Source organism: Danio rerio, chromosome 25, assembly GCF_052040795.2.
Source record: "Danio rerio strain M-AB ecotype USA chromosome 25, GRCz13ab, whole genome shotgun sequence".
NCBI classification, from domain to species: Eukaryota; Metazoa; Chordata; class Actinopteri; order Cypriniformes; family Danionidae; genus Danio; species Danio rerio.
The window spans coordinates 38,959,854-38,978,870 of record NC_141045.1 but is presented as its reverse complement, the minus strand read 5'-3'; the positions used below and the strand labels follow the sequence as shown (position 1 = coordinate 38,978,870).

The 19,017-nt window shown below is 40.0% G+C and overlaps 4 protein-coding genes across 17 annotated transcripts in view; all 4 read left to right on the top strand.

Moving 5' to 3' along the window:
• Positions 1-19,017, top strand: part of snx20 (sorting nexin 20) — a 677,202-nt gene that overhangs the window by 307,490 nt on the left and 350,695 nt on the right. The gene's annotated exons all lie outside the window — the stretch shown is intronic.
• The window catches only part of dus2 (dihydrouridine synthase 2), a 255,399-nt gene that overhangs the window by 112,009 nt on the left and 124,373 nt on the right, over positions 1-19,017 (top strand). The gene's annotated exons all lie outside the window — the stretch shown is intronic.
• LOC110438397 (uncharacterized) overlaps positions 1-19,017 on the top strand; it is a 140,191-nt gene that overhangs the window by 44,493 nt on the left and 76,681 nt on the right. For 10 of the 14 annotated variants that reach the window (XR_015526808.1, XR_015526807.1, XM_087312657.1 and 7 more), the window contains one exon: positions 8,887-9,093. Coding sequence is in view for 12 of the 14 variants with exons in the window: in XM_087312657.1 (XP_087168783.1) it covers positions 8,887-9,093 (207 nt within the window). In the remaining 2 variants the exon portion in view is untranslated. Of the gene's footprint in view, positions 1-4,160; positions 4,420-8,886; positions 9,094-19,017 lie in introns of those variants that run through there. The other 4 variants (XM_087312664.1, XM_087312662.1, XM_087312665.1 and 1 more) reach the window with 2 other exon arrangements.
• mphosph6 (M-phase phosphoprotein 6) overlaps positions 10,826-19,017 on the top strand; it is a 365,183-nt gene continuing 356,991 nt past the window's right edge. Inside the window, exon 1 of the mRNA XM_087310676.1 lies at positions 10,826-11,282. The gene's annotated coding sequence lies outside the window, so the exon portion shown is untranslated. The remainder of the gene's footprint in view (positions 11,283-19,017) is intronic.

Genomic DNA, 19,017 nt, shown 5'->3' with positions numbered 1-19,017 from the left:
ATTTTTATGTATTTGTTTACGTCCACTATACTAGTCAGAATTTCTTAGATAGCACACGTACGTCTGCAAGATGTATTTCAAAAAACCAACACAGGCTTATTCTGAAAACGTAGCCCAATATAAATTTCTGGAGGTCGCGAATTATGTAGCCAGAGCTACGTATGGCTGCGTTTCGACTTTAAAACGAGTGCTAAGCGTGTGGGGGGGGTATAACGCCGCTCCTTTTCAGTGTTACCACCAAACTGCTTACCTCCATATGGGCGGCTTACCAGGTTACCAGTTTAACCAGTAGCTCAACGGGCTTAAAGCAGAGGAGTGTTGACCAAAAACAAGTAAGACAAAAACAGAAGCTGAAAAATAAAGTAAATAACAGGTTGAGAATGTGGTAAAATCTGAAAACGTGGTAAAAATCAGGTGAGGGCTTTTCTTTTTCTGGATTGCTTTTTAAAACTGTCGCTTGGGTTTAGGGTAGTGGGTGGGCGGGTCTGTGCTTTTTAAAACACTATTGGTTGGGTTTAGGGAAGTAGAATGGTGGGTCAGTCAGTCAACAGCGGCCTCTTGTGGATTTGCGTGAGAACAGCAGGCGTGAATGGAGAAATTTGAGATCTCAAAGCATACACAGCGGCCTCTGGTGGATTTGCAAAAACATACCTCCTGGGACCAGGGTGCAAATTATACCTTGGCGATCGAGGGGGTCAACTTTTTCGGTAGTAGTTTGGTAATGCTTCAGTGAATCAAATTCATGAATGTATTTAAAGTACATCTCATTTAATAATAATATATATACGTTTTTTCATGTTTTGAGAGATGCGTAGTTACAATTTTAGAGATTATTATCGGTCAAACTATACAAATTATGGGTCTAATTTAGCTTTTTTAGACCTCCTTTACAAGAAATGTGTTTTGTGAATGATTAAGATGTCTTTCGGTGTTCTAGAACTGCCAGTTTCAGACTGTTTAATCAAATTTTCCTAGCATTGATTGGCGCAATTATGCATTCACAATGGTATGAACCATTATGGGGGGGTCAAATGTATATTTATATTACACAATTTTTTTAATTATTAATATTTAAGATATAAATCAGAGATTAGAGAAAACTATTTCTTACTATTAAAGGGCTGACCCCCCACCCCCCCATACATCTTGTGTTGATATTCTTCAGGGGAACCAAGCATTAATTAGAGACGTCAATCCCCCCTCAAACCCCCTTTAATTCGCACCCTGCCTGGGATATTTTTGGCGCTCTCCAGAAATGTATATAGTGGTACATTTTCAGAATGAGCCTGGGTTAAGAAAAACACTGCAGTGTTCAAAGGTCTGATATCTTAAAAGCATCTGCTGAACATAACTAAAACATCTTTAAAACATATTCTCTTGCATCCAAAAATGCACGTTAATATATATACAAGCAAACAATAAGTAAAGATATATCATAAATACGACTTACAGATGTATACACAAACATCATCATAAATGCGACTTACAGATGTATACACAAACATCAAACAGGGTCTAAAACATCTCTCTGTTTTGTTTTATCACAGAATCGCCCTTATAACTTTGATCTCCAGGCTAACAAAAGTAAGGGTTCAAGTTATAAAGAGCAGCATATTTGCATGTTTCGCCGTGTATAATGGGTTATCTCGGAAGGCTACACTTTTATTCAGGAGTCGATAACTGCAACGGCTTTATGAGCATTGATTGACAATAACGGTGCATGAATAATGTCCTCTTTCCACAAAGCATTATCAGATTTGATGCATCAGAGTCGGTTTTATGGTGAAATGGCTTCATTGCGCAGTCGCTTTGCTCAGGACACAGTCAGATGCATTTTGCTCTTTATAGGAATGCTGATAAATAGTGTTATTGACACTCGATAACACAATTATATCTACAGTTCACTGTAAAAACAAAGTGTTTTCTGTTTATTTACAGTTGTGAATTGCATTATTGGATGTTGAGCTCTGCCCTGTTTACTTGTGATGTTGAAAATTCAACTACAGTTTAACAGAGGGACTTTTATTAACATTTTATTAGTTTGAGATCATATATTGTATAAGAAATAACATCTAGAGTAAATTGGAGTGCGTAAAATAACAGAAAATGTGCTGCAGTTTATGACAAGGTTTTTGTTGCGTAATATACAACACCAACCCAGACAATATAGCATTGCAAACTATTACAAATGACACTAAAAGTCTCTTTTTCCCCACTTAAAAATTGTTGTAAGAAAGATCAAGATCCCAAAATGCAATTAAAAAGCATTAATAAATGGGGGAAAATAAAAACATCAATCATAAAATAACTGCTGATTCACAGATATTCTGACAGTGTTCGCTTTAAAACAAAAGCCAAACATCACTCCAGCATGCTAAGTATATCCATGCTCAGCAATTGCTTGTTTATGGCATTCCTTTCTCCGCTCTTCAGAGAATTTCTCAGCTTAACCGAGCTCTAATAGTGGAGCTTAGTCCTGTCTGCTGGTTTGTGTTTGTCCTGGAAGTGTATCCTGCAAGGTGGCTGTCGTTTGTGAATTCGAGTCATTTCCTCTTTGTGAACTCCTTGCTGCACGCTGTGTTGTGACCCAAGGTGGATCCTGCAGCTTGTAGTATTGAGGTGCTGTTGTGGATCTTGTATATCAGTTGATGAAAACGGACACACAGAGTCAGATCTGGATTAACTAAAGTGTCCAGAGCAGCTGCAGAATTGACATGGTGACACAATTGCCTTGTGTTTACAACACATCTAATGTCTTTGTTTACTGCTGTTCTTAAAGGGACAGGTCACCCAAGACTGAAAATTCTGTCATCATTCACTCTCTTTACTTGTTCCTTACCTTTATGTGTATCTTTTATATTTATATATATATATCTTTACAGGTTCATTACATGTCTTAATTTGTGTTCGACAGAAGAAAGAAGCTCAAAGTTTTAAAACCACTTGATTGTGAGTAAATAGTGAGTAAGTTTTCATTCTTGGGTGAACTAAGGGAGCGCGAGGCACGAAGTAACACGGGGTTAAATGTAACACAGAGTTTTAAGGTATTTGCTCAGGGTTGATCATGGCATGCTTCCGAGGTTTTCACCACGGTGTCGGCAGATGTCTTCCTGACAATTATTGAAAAAGTTTGGTGAAATTTAAATGAGAAACGCAAGAGAAACCAATTTTGCAGCATGTAAGTATTTTTTATTAAAGTCAAAATTTTTTTATTTAAAAAAAATCTGTGAAAGCATGAAATCTTATACTGCTGTGATCAAGCGTCTTCTAGGCTTAAAGATGAAACCTTTTTAAAAGATGTAAGAAACCTGCAGGTTTTGAGGAAAACATGACACAGCGGGTTTAGCTGTAACAGGGTGTTAAAATTAAGCCACACACTGTTGGACACCAATTAACTTACACAATTTGTTTTTAAATTTTGAGTGTAATGTTGAGAACTTTTTAAATAAAATGATTTTTAGTAGATTTATTTTTTTTGATAGACAAAATATATTTTATTACTAATACTACAAATATAGGCATTGTATAATAATGGATAATAATCCAAATAAATCCAAATGAGTTTACCCAATAAATAAATAAACATACTGTGCTATGTAGAATAGAAAATAAATTGAGCTAGGTACTAAGAAAATATAGCTACTATGTAAAGGAAACTGGATTTAAATTTATTGAGTGTAATCTGCCTTTTTTAAGCATATGTTAACCCCCTGTTTTAATAAAAACAAATGGTTTGTCTAACCCAAATCTTTGTTTATTATTTGACCAAAACCAAAAAGTGTTACTTTGTGCCCCGCTCTCCCCTATCCCTTTAAATGAATGGCTTGGCCCTGAATAAATATGTATTTGCTGTAGATTAATGCATTCTCAGCCTATTCAGGCATATCTTTCTTACTTTCTTCAGTCTTGCCTTCACTAAGCCTCTGTGTTGCCCACATGTGAATATGTTTAGTTTAAAAAATATATATGCTTTTAATAAGTTACTGGAATATTTTAATAATCTGTCTGGTATTGTAGGCCTACAAAATTACAAATAGGCCTAAATAAATAAACGAATCCACTGTTGTGGTTAGCGCCACCTGTCGTGCAGGTTTTATTTTGGAGTTTTGCGTGAGCGCTGATCGTCGGCGGTTTGAGTGCGCAGGCGCGTCAGTTTAGTCAGTTTCGCTATCGCGCATGCGCCAGTTTGAGGCTGAGGATTAAAGGTAACAAATGTTCAATTTCTTTCACAAACCGATCGTTTAGCTTCCTAAAACGGCTATGTATCATCAGAAATCCAGTATCCGCTGTTTTGACTGTTAAATTCATCACACTTCTCGACTTGGTTTATGGATTACCAAACACGAGTTCAGCTTAAATCGTCTTTAATATTCTACTTAACGTTATTAGTTCATAAAGTACATCTTGGATGGCCTCAGGGTGAGCAAATGAACAGCAAATATTTATTACTTGACCTTACTGAACAGCATTGTTTGTTTTTATTAGCTGTTTAGCTAAAATGCGCTTGTGTTTTGGCATTAAACTCGCTTGTCACATGTTGTTATTGAGCTAAAGTTGGATTTATATCCACACATTTATTCAGTGACAAGTTGATGTATTAAAAACATTTCCTTAAGATGTATAATAAACAAATATTAAAAAGTCAGCTTCACGTGTTTCTTCTAGCCTCTCTTGAAAATTAATTTAACAACAGCCTATAAACAGTAAAAGTCAGTCTAAAAATGTGGAAAAAAAATAATTAAAAGCCTTTACTGACATGGCTATTTCTTAAAACTGCGCCTACTCTTTTTGATAACACCTGACTTCATCAGGGGAACCTGATGTAGCCGCAGTCATTATAAATGTCATTAATGGTGTGGGGAAGATTTTCTTGCCACACTTTGGTTCCATTAGTACCAATGGGGTATATGCTAAAGCATGCTAATAGGACTTTTAATTTGCCAGTAACCTGAGTTAAGCGCTTCCGGCGAATTGAATGCAAATGCAAAATCCGGCAAGTTTAAGGTCTGTTTTCTTTACAAATCAGCGATCTCCACTGGCTGAGTAATATCCGATTTAAAGTTGGTCTCAGATTGTACAAGAAGCACTGCATTACATTACATTATTCACCGCCATGTCTTCATAATATGAGCATTTATTTACCCCAGTATATTCAATATTCAATAGATGATTCTGACGGGCGCTTGAGAGTAAACAGCTTTTTGTCTCGTTTTACGCTTGAGCAACTAAACGAATGCCAAAGTTTATTTAACTGAATGTATTTTAAGGACATTACAACATCAATGCTGTGAAAGGAACCATATAAAGTGGAAAAAAAGTTCACAATAACAGCTCACCGGAAGTTTATCAGTATGGGAAAAACACTAGCTCGGCATATACCCCATTGAGCATCATATCAATGCCACAGCCTACCCGAGTATTGTTGCTGACCATAGAGGTAAAGTTGGTTTTATATTCACACATTCGTTCATTTAAAAGTCTCTATTGTTCACCATGTTACTTTGAATATTCGATTGGGATTAGCATGCAAGTGTGACTTGAAAACAACATTAACACTGTTTATTTGACTGTGGACAATGCTGTACTTTGATAGTCATTGGCTGCTAATATGATTTTACTATTTAGAGTTTGGAAATAATGCTTTTTATGAAATTTATATTATTAAGGGGAAAGTCAGAATGTGTGAATATAAAACCAACTTTACCTCTGTTTGCTCACCATTTCCATCTGTTTATGAGCATAGCATCTCCATCCTCTGATGGCTACTTCCAACAGGATAACACACCATGTCATACAGAGAGAATCATCTCAGACTGGTTTCTTGAACATGACAGTGAGTTCACTGTACTTAAATGGCCTCCACAGTCACCAGAACTCAATCCAGTAGAGCAGCTTTGGGTTATGGTGGAAAGGGAGATTGGCATGGATGTGCAGCCGACAAATCTGCAGCAAGTGCGTGATGCTATCATGTCAACATGGAGATAATCTCTGAGGAAGATTTTCAGTAGGTTGTTAAATCTACGCTACGAAGGATTCTGGCAGTTCTGTAGGCAAAAAAGGGGTTCAACCTGGTACTAGTAAGGTGTACCTAATAAAGTGGCCGAAAATGATTGAGGTCATGTCTATGTGTTGTGTGATATGTTGATTTATTGATTATTGTGACAGGCCTAAGTGCAGCATTGAAGCTGCGCCATTTAGTGCGAGACATTTTGGATAATGTATTTCCGAAAAAAAAAAAGTTTACAAGTGCAGCGCCGAAATACACAGTGAGGTCTTAATGAACGCGAGTTATGCTATAAATGTGACGGAGACCGCCGGGATTATTCCTCTCCAAATGAAGTGCAGTGGAGGTTGAGTGCGCACTGAAGTCTGACAGATGAACTGTGGGTAATGGCCACTTCCGTGTTCGCGCATCAGCAGGTGACTAAAACAGCCACTGCACTTGTCAAACTGTCACATTACAGGCTAATGAAGAGTAATCGTGCTGCCGTCCGCTGAAATGTTATTCCTCGGCTGAAGGGGATTTGTGCTTGTCAACCCGTTTTAGATTAGCACAAAAAAAGCAGCGTCGATAAGAGGAAGTTAATGCTTGTTTAATGACGGTTCGGTGTGACTTGAGCAATAAATACTCTGGAGTGGGAAAGCAGGGTGGCGTATTTGGATTAAATTAAGCTATCAGCCAGGACAGGCCAGACTGTGTGGTTGGAAATGTGGGTTCGTGGTTATTGATATAACCGTATATTTCTTGTACATGTCAGGATTTTATGCAGTGTTATCTTGTATATTTGTTTTAATAGCGGGTGAAGTCATGAGATGTGCATTATGTTTGTGGTGATTTTAGTTAATTGGATTTTTCTGTTGTAAACAGAATGTTAGTTTAACAGATTATTCTAATGTTTTGGCCTTGTGTACGTTTAATTTACTGTAGATTTGTTTGACAACATTTAAAATGTACTCATTTATATGAGGTAATAACAATATGATCTTATCTGATTAAGTGCATTAAAAAGTAGCATTTGTGTGTCTTTACATTTGCGTTTACATGTGTCATATAGGCAAGGCAAGGCAAACTTTATTTATAGAGCACAATATAACACAACCGTAGTTGATCCAAAGGGCTTTATAATAAAATAAACTAGACAATAAAACTAAAAATAACTGATATTAAAGTACAATGAAATATATTTAAAAGTAATACTAAAATATAAATAATAAAAAAAATAACATGCATGCATCAGTCAAAAGCAAGAGAGTAAAAATATGTCTTTAAATTAGATTTAAAAGCATCATAAGAAGGAGAGATTCTGATGTTCAGTGGGAGACTGTTCCAGAGCCTTGGGGCCGCCACACTGAAAGCTCGATCACCCTTTGACTTGCAGCGAGACCGAGGGACAGACAAAAGAAACTGGTCATGGGGATCTTAAGAGTCTACAAGCTGTATATGGCCTAATAAGCTCGCTGACATAGGCCGGGGGAGTTGAATATACAGTTGAAGTCAGAATTATTGAATATTGAATATACAATACAGTTGAAGTCAGAATTATTAGCCCCCCTTTAAATTATTATTTTTTAAAAATATTTTCTAAATGATGTTTAACAGAGCAAGGGAATTTTCACAGTGTGTCTGATAATATTTTTTCTCCTGGAGAAAGTCTTATTTGTTTAATTTCGGCCAGAATGGAAGCAGTTATTAATTTTTCAACACCATTTTACGGTCAAAATTATGACCCCTTTATACAAACTTTTTTTTTCGATAGTCTACAGAACAAACCATCCTTATACAATAACTTGCCTAATTACCCTAACCTGCCTAGTTACCCTAATTACCTAGTTAAGCCTTTAAATGTCACTTTAAGCTGTATAGAAGTGTCTTGAAGAACATCTGGTAAAACATTATTTACTGTCATCATGGCAAAGATAAAATAAATCAGTTATTAGAGATGAGTTATTAAAACTATTATGATCAGAAATGTGTTGAAGAAATCTGCTCTCCGTTAAACTGAAATTGAGGAAAATAATAAACAGGGGCTCTAATAATTCAGGGGGCTAATAATTTTGACTTCAACTGTATATAAGACTATAGTTGTTGGGAGTTGACTTATGTTATCAAAGTCAAGTCAACGTTGACTAGTCGCTGGTTACGTCTTCAGTAAAACATGATGCAAATGTTTCGCAACATGCAACAATTTGCTATTTATTTACCGGAAATGTATACACATGCTGTTTGACAGCTCATAACACATTGCAAATACAATGCAACATTACCAATGGATAATTTTTATGTAAAACAAATGCATTGTCAACGCTTTCATTTCGTTAATAAAGCAACATTAGCACCCGGGCTAATTTGTACTGCTAAATACAGTGCATCCGCAAAGTATTTATATCCTTTAACTTTGTATGCACTAATAGACAAAGACAAACTTCTACATTAAGCTATGAGCTGCATGATATGTCAGTTTATTGACTGTCGAAATAATGTTCGTTTTGGTTTTATATCATACAGTTTATCCGGAAGATATTGATAGCGCTTCACTTTTTCCACATTTGTTTGTTTCAGACTTATTCCAAAATGGATTAAATTAATTTATTTTTTCTCAACATTCTACACACAATCCCCCATAATGACAATGTCAACAATTTCAAAAACTCTTTGCACAACAAGTTTTTATTTATTTATTTTAAATTAATTAATTTTCTAATTGATGTAATTTATTTTGTATTGATGCAATTTCTGCAATAATTAAATATTATTATTATTATTATTATTATTATTATTATTATTATTGCTTTGCAGAAAACAAGGAAACTTGAATGGATTTGGCTAATATTTAGAACGATATCACTGATCTAACAATTAAAAACATGTCTTTTGTCTGGTTTTAGGAGTCCGAGTTTTCAACAGATGAGCCCAAACCATCCTCTCCAGTGTCTTCATCATCAGAACAGCACATGATTGAGGCGTTTGGGTGTAATCCAGAAGTTGTAAAGCAGCCTGAGCCGGTACTGAGTGAGGTTTTTGATCATGAAGGACGACAGGACTGTGAAGCGGAGGAGATGATGCCAGCGGTGGTGATCACACAAGCTGAGGAGGTGAGGAATATAATATAATATAATATAATATAAACAGTTGAATTATTAGCCCCCTATGAATTTTCTACCCCAATTTCTGTTTTACAGAGTTCTTTCTAACACATTTCTAATCATAATAGTTATAATAACTTGATTTCTTTTATCTTTGTCATGATGACAGCACATAATAAATGACTAGATATTTCTCAAGATGCTAGTATTCAGCTTAAAATGACATTTAAAGGCCTAACTAAGTTCATTTGGCAAGTTAGGGTATAATAATTATAATTTTTTCTGTATTCAGTTAGAAAACAAATATTGCTTAAGAGGGCTAATAATATTGCATGCCTCCCACCAGTGCCGAAATACAGCCATATCGCACTGCTACTCGTGTGATATTGCGTTTATACAACAGTTTGACGGCATAATGGTGTATATAAAAACAAAATCAAACATGGAGAGTCTCAAAAACCCTTTTGTATGAGGAACTACTTTCTTCCGCGTTGGATTCAAATCCTAAGCTGACAGTAAAACAGCTGAGCGAGCATCTTTTAAGCTTTAGATCTGTAGTGTCTGCTTTTTGCTGGCTGTATGTGGGCGGAGTAATACACAAAGGGTAAAGAGGCTGTACGGCTGCTGATATTACTTAAATATATCACGGCTATCAGCCAATCAGATTCGAGAACCAGACAGAACTGTTGTATATGTAATATATATATATGGGTTGGGCGATGTTGAGCAATTTGAAACAGGGTGCTTTCACACTTGGTTCATTTGCCTGGACCATACCCAAGTTCGATTGTCTCCCCATGCCACCTCCTCGGTTGCTCGAGCTGCTGTTTTGTTTATGACCATTGATAGGTGACGGTCACGAAAGCAAGCGCCGAAATTGAAAGACGTCTGACATCGCGGTCATTCTGCTTTAACTGAAGCTTTTGGTTTTGGACATACAGAAAGTGTATCACTGTGTTTGCCCTGGCTCAGTCCCGCGCGTGTCACCAAGGTATAAAAAAACGTGGCACGCACACATGAACAAACGTTATGAAAACGATAGTAGTACAGTTGGTGGTTCACTTCCGTGATTTGGTACGATTACATTCATAACAGAAGTGAACCGTACCAGAGTTTGCATGAACCGTACCCCAGACCACCTCTTTCAGGCGGACTCGGGTACGGTTCACAGGTGCGCACCCGAGTTCAGAAGACACGTTCAAACTAGCTAAACGTACCGTACTATGACGTCAAATGAACCCGGGTGCGGACCAAAAGTGCTAGTGTAAAAGCACGCTAAGACGTATTAGTGTAAATGGGGCTTAAGTGTGTATTTTTTGTGAGCGGGCTGCTGCTGCGACGAGGGCGGTGCAAAGGACTGCGATGACAGCTCAGCATCGTGATGTTAATCGGCCATAGGTGAGGGACAATGGCACCGTCTATCGACCTAACCCTAATATATATATATATATATATATATATATATATATATATATATATATATATATATATATATATATATATATATAGTAAGGGTGTCACAATCCTTCAAATCCTCGATTCGATTACATTTTTGATTCTAAAGGCACGATCCGATTTTCGATTATGATTAATTAATTAATGACCAATTAATTATTTGTAGCCTACTGTTTAAACTACCTGACCTGCATGGTCTTTGTTTTACCCATAAACAAATCATACAGTAAATGAATAAAGGCAAGATACACACATAATTACCACCTGTCAATCACTTTTTCTGCGGGACTCGTGAATAGGCAGTGATCTGTGTCGTTATAATGGCGTCGGTAAAAAAGACGCACAACCAACAGGAAGCAGCCAACAGTATCTGAGGTGTTCGCTAAAATGACTCAGTACAAGTGAGTGAAAGATTGAAGCAGTCCTCTGACTGCCTGGACCTGCTGTCTCGAGCGCATGGCTGTGTGTGTGCGTCTGTGTCTGTGTGGTCACGTGATGTGCATTTTCAGAGGTAGAGAGGAAGGAGGGCTGCTCAGAAATGCTACACGCCGCTGTGGATGTCAAATCGTTGTCGTTCTAAAATGCCATTTAAAAACAAAGACAGTGTAAACAGGGCCTGGGTGTGTACTTTTCGCGAGCGGATTTGCAACGGGGGCGGGGCGGAGGATCGCGATGCCGGTGTTGTCTATCTGAAGAACCGTACGTAATACGTACATAGCAGAGCTTGCAAAACTGTGTTTTTTGCGACAACACGAACGCTGTCAACATTGAACACTGGAAATCCAAAATGCTTACACACCGGCGACTTCATTGAAAGAGGAGAGGGTTTAAGCTCTGTCGACGGGTCTCCTGCTTCTGCAGTTTAACAAGCACTTCAACAAGCCTGTTATTTTCCCGCTTGGCAAGCCAAGCTGACGTGACATGGGGGCGTGGCAGCATCGACAATTCTATTTTTTGATTCGATAATCGAAATTGAGCATAAATTGATCGATTTCAATTAAAAATCGAAATCGTGACACCCCAGATAGATAGATAGATAGATAGATAGATAGATAGATAGATAGATGGATAGATAGATAGATGGATAGAATTTTTCAAATGAGACTGTGACCTCAGAATAAAACACAAACTATCATCAGCTATCACTCCTGCCTCTGATCGCGGAGCTCCTCGCTCATTATGATGCATCTTTTCGAAAAATTTCTGAGGTAGACTTGAACCGAAAGTGGGGGGTGTCATGGCCCTTTAAATGTTAAAACAGCCCTCCTATGAAATGTCAGTCGCTGATATTGCCCCCCACCAATTTGAGTGTGAGGCCCCTGTTGTAACCTCTCTTGAATTGCTCAGTCACTGGCCTTAAAAGCACATGCAAATGATAAACTTATATGGCTAAACTCAGCAGCGACTCTACAAATCACTTGTGCTCTGTGGCTATAATCCAGACTCAGCATTGCATATCTTGCAAATATTAAAATTGCAGATGCTCACAGTGCAGTATCGATGCTGAAACCATACACAGTGCAGTCCTACTTAATTGTGTGTATTTTGTGTTTCTATCTGTGATGCTGATTATCATTATTATTCACACACTCGTCAGTCTTTGTTCTGCTGTATGTACAGTAGAGTCAGACTCTGCTACAGTGTTTGTTGTGTAAATGTTTGCTCTGATGTTTCTCTTCTGACAAATGAATCCGTTCTCTTGATAAGGTTTGCTTTTCTTTCATGTTATGCCTGCAAGTGATTAGTTTATTTCTCAAAGGCTGCTGCGTTTACAGCGCTGGAGTTCACTCAGCGTCCCGCTAAAAAAAGCTGTGAATCTTTGTCTATAATCAAAAAAACGGTGAGGTTCAGGTTGTTAACATTAGTTTACATGACCTATGAATGAAAAATAACTCAAAGCATACAAACTCTGTTGATTAAAGGTGCTGAATGTGAGTTTTTGACTCTTTTAGAGCATAATAATACCATAATGTGTCTGCAGATATTTAAAGAGCCCCTATTATGCATTAAAAAGGGTCATATTTTGGTTTTGGGGGTCTGCAACTATAGGCTGATCTGCATTCAAGTTCAAAAAACACCTTCGTTGTCTTGTAATCTGCATTGATTTTTACCTAATTATCCTGTATAATTCATTCAACGATTCATTTGTTCCCAATTCCCTCCTTAGCGCGAAGCTAATCTGCTCTGATTGTACCGATGACAGCCTGTTGCGATTGGTCAACAGCGTGAGACAGAGTGACATGGCCAGCATGGCTTATCAACAATGTTGAAATAGTCACAGTGCAGAGTGTGTGTGTGTGTGTGTGTGTGTGTGTGTGTGTGTGTGTGTGTGTGTGTGTGTGTGTGTGTGTGTGTGTGTGTGTGTGTGTGTGTGTGTGCTCGAAACCGAAATGCGACCTCTGGTGGACAGTAGCAGAGGCTGAAATGAGACACAGATTCAGAGTTCCACATGAGGTATTAATTAGCAAATAATTTAAATATTACGTGTAATGAAACATTTTAACAACACTCTTATACACACACACACACACACACACACTCACACACACACACACACACGTACACTCTTTCTCGCACACTCTTATATACTCTTACACACACACACACACACACTCTCTCTCACAGACACACACACACACTCTCGCACACTCTTATATACTCTTACACACACACACACACACACACACACACACCCTCTCTCTTCACCACATACACACACACACACACCCTCTCTCTCTCTTCCACACACACACACACTCTTTCTCGCACATTCTTATATACTCTTACACACACACACTCTCTCTCTCACAGACACTCACACACACACACACACACACACACTTTCTCGCACACTCTTATATACTCTTACACACACACACACACCCTCTCTCTTCACGACATACACACACACACCCTGTCTCTCTCTTCCACACACACACACACACACACACACTCTCTCGCACACTCTTTTATACTCTTACACACACACACTCTCTCTCTCACAGACACTCACACACACACACACTTTCTCGCACACTCTTATATACTCTTACACACACACACAAACAAACACATACGCACTCCGTCACACACACACACACACACATTCTTTCTCGCACACTCATACTCTTACACTCACACACACACACACACACACCCTCTCTTCCACACACATTTTTTTCTCACACAAACACACACATACAAACATTCTCTCACAGACACACACACAAACTCTTTCTTGCATATTCTTATACTCTTACACACACATGTACACATCCTCTCTCTTCCACACACACACAAACACTCTCACGGTCACACACACACACACACACACACACACACACACGTGTACTCAGTCTCACACGTACATACACTCTCTCTCACACACACACACACACACACACACACACACACACACACACGTGTACTCAGTCTCACACGTACATACACTCTCTCTCACAGTCTCTCTCACACACACACACACACACGTGTACTCAGTCTCACACGTACATACACTCTCTCACAGTCTCTCACACACACACACACACACACACACACACACGTGTACTCAGTCTCACACGCACATACACTCTCTCTCACAGTCACACACACAAACACACGTACTCAGTCTCACACGCACATACACTCTCTCACACACAAACGCACAACACACACACATACACGCACAATTTTTTTTCTCACACAAACACACGCACATACAAACTTCTCTCTCACACACACACACAGACACATACGCACTCTCTCTCTCTCACAGTCACACACACACACACACACACACACACACATACTCAGCCTCACACACACATATACACACTCTCTCTCTTGCACAGACACACTCGCACATATATACACTCTCACACACACCTGTTAGTGTGAATGGTGTGTGTGTGTGAGTGCGCAGTAATGATGTCTACTGAGCCGTCTAGATTGATGGCTTCTCTGGACGGCCTGCACTCTGTAAAGTGCCCCAGGGGAGCCAGTAGATAAATCAGTTTAAGCCCTGGACCCCATTTAAAAAGGCTTTGGCAGGTTAATGCGATCTCCTCCACTCCAATACATTACAGCAGCCTCTCATTCAGGTAAATAGGCACTTACTCTGGCCTGACCCACACTCTCCGCTCGCCCACTGTGTTTATTTCATTAGCTCATCCGTACAGGGTTTCCAATGACACAGGATTTCAATTGATCCCGGCCCGACGATGATGGCTGGCATCAGGTGCTGCGCAGCCTTTAGGAAACACAAGGCATCTGAAGCGCTTTGACTTATGGCAGAGGCTTGGGCTGCACAATATCGACACCGCACTGAGATCATTCGCAATAGTCACATCGCAGGATACGCAGTGTTGAGTTTGTATTATACTTCACTATCAGTCATTTGGGGTGGGGTTATCAGTCATTTGGGGTGGGGTTATCAGTCATTTGGGGTGGGGCTTTTAGTCATTTGGGGTGGGGCTTTCAGTGGGGCTTTCAGTCATTTGGGGTGGGGTTATTAGTCATTTGGGGTGGGGCTTTCAGTCATTTGGGGTGGGGTTATCAGTCATTTGGGGTGGGGCTATCAGTCATTTGGGGAGGGGCTTTCAGTCATTTGGGGTGGGGTTATCAGTCATTTGGGGTGGGGCTATCATTCATTTGGGGTGGGGCTATCAGTCATTTGGGGAGGGGTTATCAGTCATTTAGGGCTGGACTATCAGTCATTTGGGGAGGGGCTATCAGTCATTTGGTGAGGGGTTATCAGTCATTTGGGGAGGGGTTATCAGTCATTTAGGGCTGGACTATCAGTCATTTGGGGAGGGGCTATCAGTCATTTGGTGAGGGGTTATCAGTCATTTGGGCAGGGGCTATCAGTGATTTTTTTTTTTTTGGGTGGGGTTATCAGTCATTTAGGGCTGAGGTATCAGTCATTTGGGGAGGGGTTATCAGTCATTTAGGGCTGGATTATCAGTCATTTGGGGAGGGGCTATCAGTCATTTGGCGAGGGGCTATCAGTCATTTGGGCAGGGGCTATCAGTTATTTGGGGTGGGGTTATCAGTCATTTGGGGAGGGGCTATTAGTCATTTGGGGTGGGGTTATCAGTCATTTGGGGAGGGGCTATCAGTCATTTGGGGAGGGTTTATCAGTCATTTTGGAAGGGGCTGTCAGTTATTTGGGGAGGGGCTATCACTCATTTGGGGAGGGGTTATCAGTCATTTAGGGAGGGGCTATCAGTCCTTTAGGGCTGAGCTATCAGTCATTTGGGGAGGGTTTATCAGTCATTTTGGAAGGGGCTGTCAGTTATTTGGGGAGGGGCTATCACTCATTTGGGGAGGGGTTATCAGTCCTTTAGGGCTGGGCTATCAGTCCTTTAGGGCTGGGCTATCAGTCCTTTCGGAAGGGGCTATCGGTCATTTGGGGAGGGGTTATCAGTTATTTGGGGAGGGGCTATCACTCATTTGGGGAGGGGTTATCAGTCCTTTAGGGCCGGGCTATCAGTCATTTCGGGAGGGGCTATCAGTCATTTGGGGAGGGCCTATCAGTTATTTGGAGTGGGGTTATCAGTCATTTAGGGCTGGACTATCAGTCCTTTAGGGCAGGGCTCTCATTCCTTTAGGGCGTAGCTATCAGTCTTTTAGGCCGGGACTATCAATTGTTTTAGAGCTAGGCTATCAGTCCTTTAGGGCAGAGCTATCAGTTGTTTTAGGGTGGGGCTCTCAGTCCTTTAGGGCGGAGCTTTCAGTTGTTTTAGGGTGGGGCTCTCAGTCCTTTAGGGTGGAGCTTTTAGTTGTTTTAGGGTGGGGCTCTCAGTCCTTTAGGGCGGAGCTATCAGTTTTTTTTTAGGGTGGGGCTCTCAGTCCTTTAGGGTGGAGCTATTAGTTGTTTTAGGGTGGGGCTCTCAGTCCTTTAGGGCGGAGCTATCAGTTTTTTTTTTTAGGGTGGGGCTATCAGTCCTTTAGGGTGGAGCTATCAGTTGTTTTAGGGTGGGGCTCTCAGTCCTTTAAGGCGGAGCTATCAGTTTTTTTTTTAGGGTGGGGCTATCAGTCCTTTAGGGCGATGCTCTCACCGTAAATTCACACTGGGTTTCAGCGTCAATGCTTGATGGAGGGCGTGTTTGAAGTTAGGGCTGACGCATTTGTCATAGCAGCGTTCGTCAATAAAATTAGTCCGCAATCGACTACTGTCGATTAAACACATTGCTAAAGCGGCACCGACAGATCCACAATGCAGTTCGGCAACGCCTGATGTCATCCATTCAAAGTGAATAGAAAGCGTTGACGCTGATGCCCAGTGTGAATGGGGCGTTAGACCTTAAGGGCGGAGCTATCAGTTGGGGTGGGGCTCTCAGTCCATTAGTGCGGGGTGTTTTGAAAATATCTGAATCTTCAGATTACTTTTTTTGCAGCTCATATATATATATATATATATATATATATATAGTGCAGATTTCAGCTTCCACAAGTCTGCATTTTCATTGCATATTTGGTTTAATAAATGGACAGTAAATAGATGTGAAGTGAACGTAATGAGCCTGCGTACTGTACCTCTGCACTGCTATTGTTTGTAAACAGGCGTTTTGGCAGGGCGAGCTCCGAGTCCAGCGTCTCCACGGCTCTGAATATATATTGAATATTTGAATATCGTAGCCTCTCGTTTGCATTCAAATGAGTTCTGCTTGTCTGGGTGATGGACAATTTCAGCTTGACCTCTGTCTCTTTGTATGCAGCCTACAGTTTACTGTCAAACGCTCCTCATTGTCTGCTCCTCATTTTTCCTCGATAGCTCCGGCAGCCCCACATTTCTCAGTGTCTCCAAAGTATGGATTTTGTCTGTGAACACTGTAGTTTATACCCCAGTCACACTATTGTCTAAAGCGACTCGTCCTCCTTCTATTGTCTCAGACCAAACATTTAGCTGCTGGAGATATGAGCGGAAATCTGCCTTTGTTTGAAAATAGCCTCCAAACGATAAATAATTTGAGGTTATGCTCCAAAAACGTCTGTGAAATTAATTCCCCTTATTGTCCACTGTAAAAAATAGCATGTTTAGAGGTTAAAATAAGAGTTTAAATGACATAATATCTCAATTTATTTCACCAAACACATCAAAATTGAGTTAAGAAGAGGAATTAAAGAAGACATGTAATAGGAGTTAAAATAGTTGATATACTTTTAACAGTTGAATAGTATTATCGGGCGACACGGTGGCTCAGTGGTTAGCACTGTGACCTCAAAGCAAGAAGGGCGCTAGTTCGAGCCTTGGCTGGGTCAGTTGGCATGTCTGTGTGGAGTTTGCATGTTGTGTGTTCATTTTGTGTCATCTTTGTATACAGAGAGTGTGTTTTCAGGCTGTGTGTGTGTGTTCGTTGTGTAAGCTTTGTATAGGGAGCACGTAGCGGAGGTGTGTGTATACAGAGTGTGTGTGTGTGTGTGTGTGTGAGTGTGCATGTGTGTGTGAGTGTGTGTGTGTGTGTGTGCATGTGTGTGTGTATATAGAGTGTCTGTTTGTGTACAGAGCATGTATGTGTACACAGTGAGTGTTTGTATTTGCATGTGTGTGTATATAGTGTGTGTTTGTGTACAGAGCATGTATGTGTATACAGAGTGTGTGTTTGTATTTGCATGTGTGTGTGTTTGTACAGAGCATGTATGTGTATCTAGAGTGTGTGTTTGTATTTGCATGTGTGTGTATAGTGTGTGTATGTGTACAGAGCATGTATGTGTATACAGAGTGTGTGTGTGTATAGTGTGTGTTTGTGCACTGAGCATGTATTTGTATACAGTGTGTGTGTTTGTATTTGCATGCGTGTGTATATAGTGTGTGTTTGTGTACAGAGCATGTATGTGTATACAGTGTGTGTGTGTTTGTATTTGCATGTGTGTATGTATTTAGTGTGTGTGTGTGTGTGTGTGTGTTTGTGTGTGTGTGTATGTGTATACAGAGCATGCATATGTATACCAAGAGTGTGTATGTTTATACAGTGCACATGTGGTGTGTAAACTGCGCTTGTGTTGTTTGTGAGGCGTGTGTATACATTTCATGTGTGTATTTGTGTGTATATGTGTATGTCGAGTGTGTGTGAGGTGGGTGTATGCAGATTGTGACACAGTGTGTGTACAGTCCTTGTGTGTTTGAGAGGTGTGTGTGTGTGTGTGTGTGTGTATGTATGTATGTATGTATGTATGTATGTATGTATGTATGTGTCTGTCTCAGAGGTGTGTTTATATGTTTGTGTGTGTGTGTATGTGTGTGTGTGTGTGTGTGTGTGTGCATACTGTGTGTGTGTGTGTGTGTGTGTGTGTGTGTGTGTGTGTGTGTGTGTGTGTGCGCGTGTGTGCATACAGTGTGTGTGTGTGTGTGTGTATATGTGTATGTGTCTGTCTCAGAGGTGTGTTTATGTGTGTGTGTGTGTGTGTGTGTGTGTTTGTGTGTATGTATGTGTCTGTCTCAGAGGTGTGTTTATATGTTTGTGTGTGTGTGTGTGT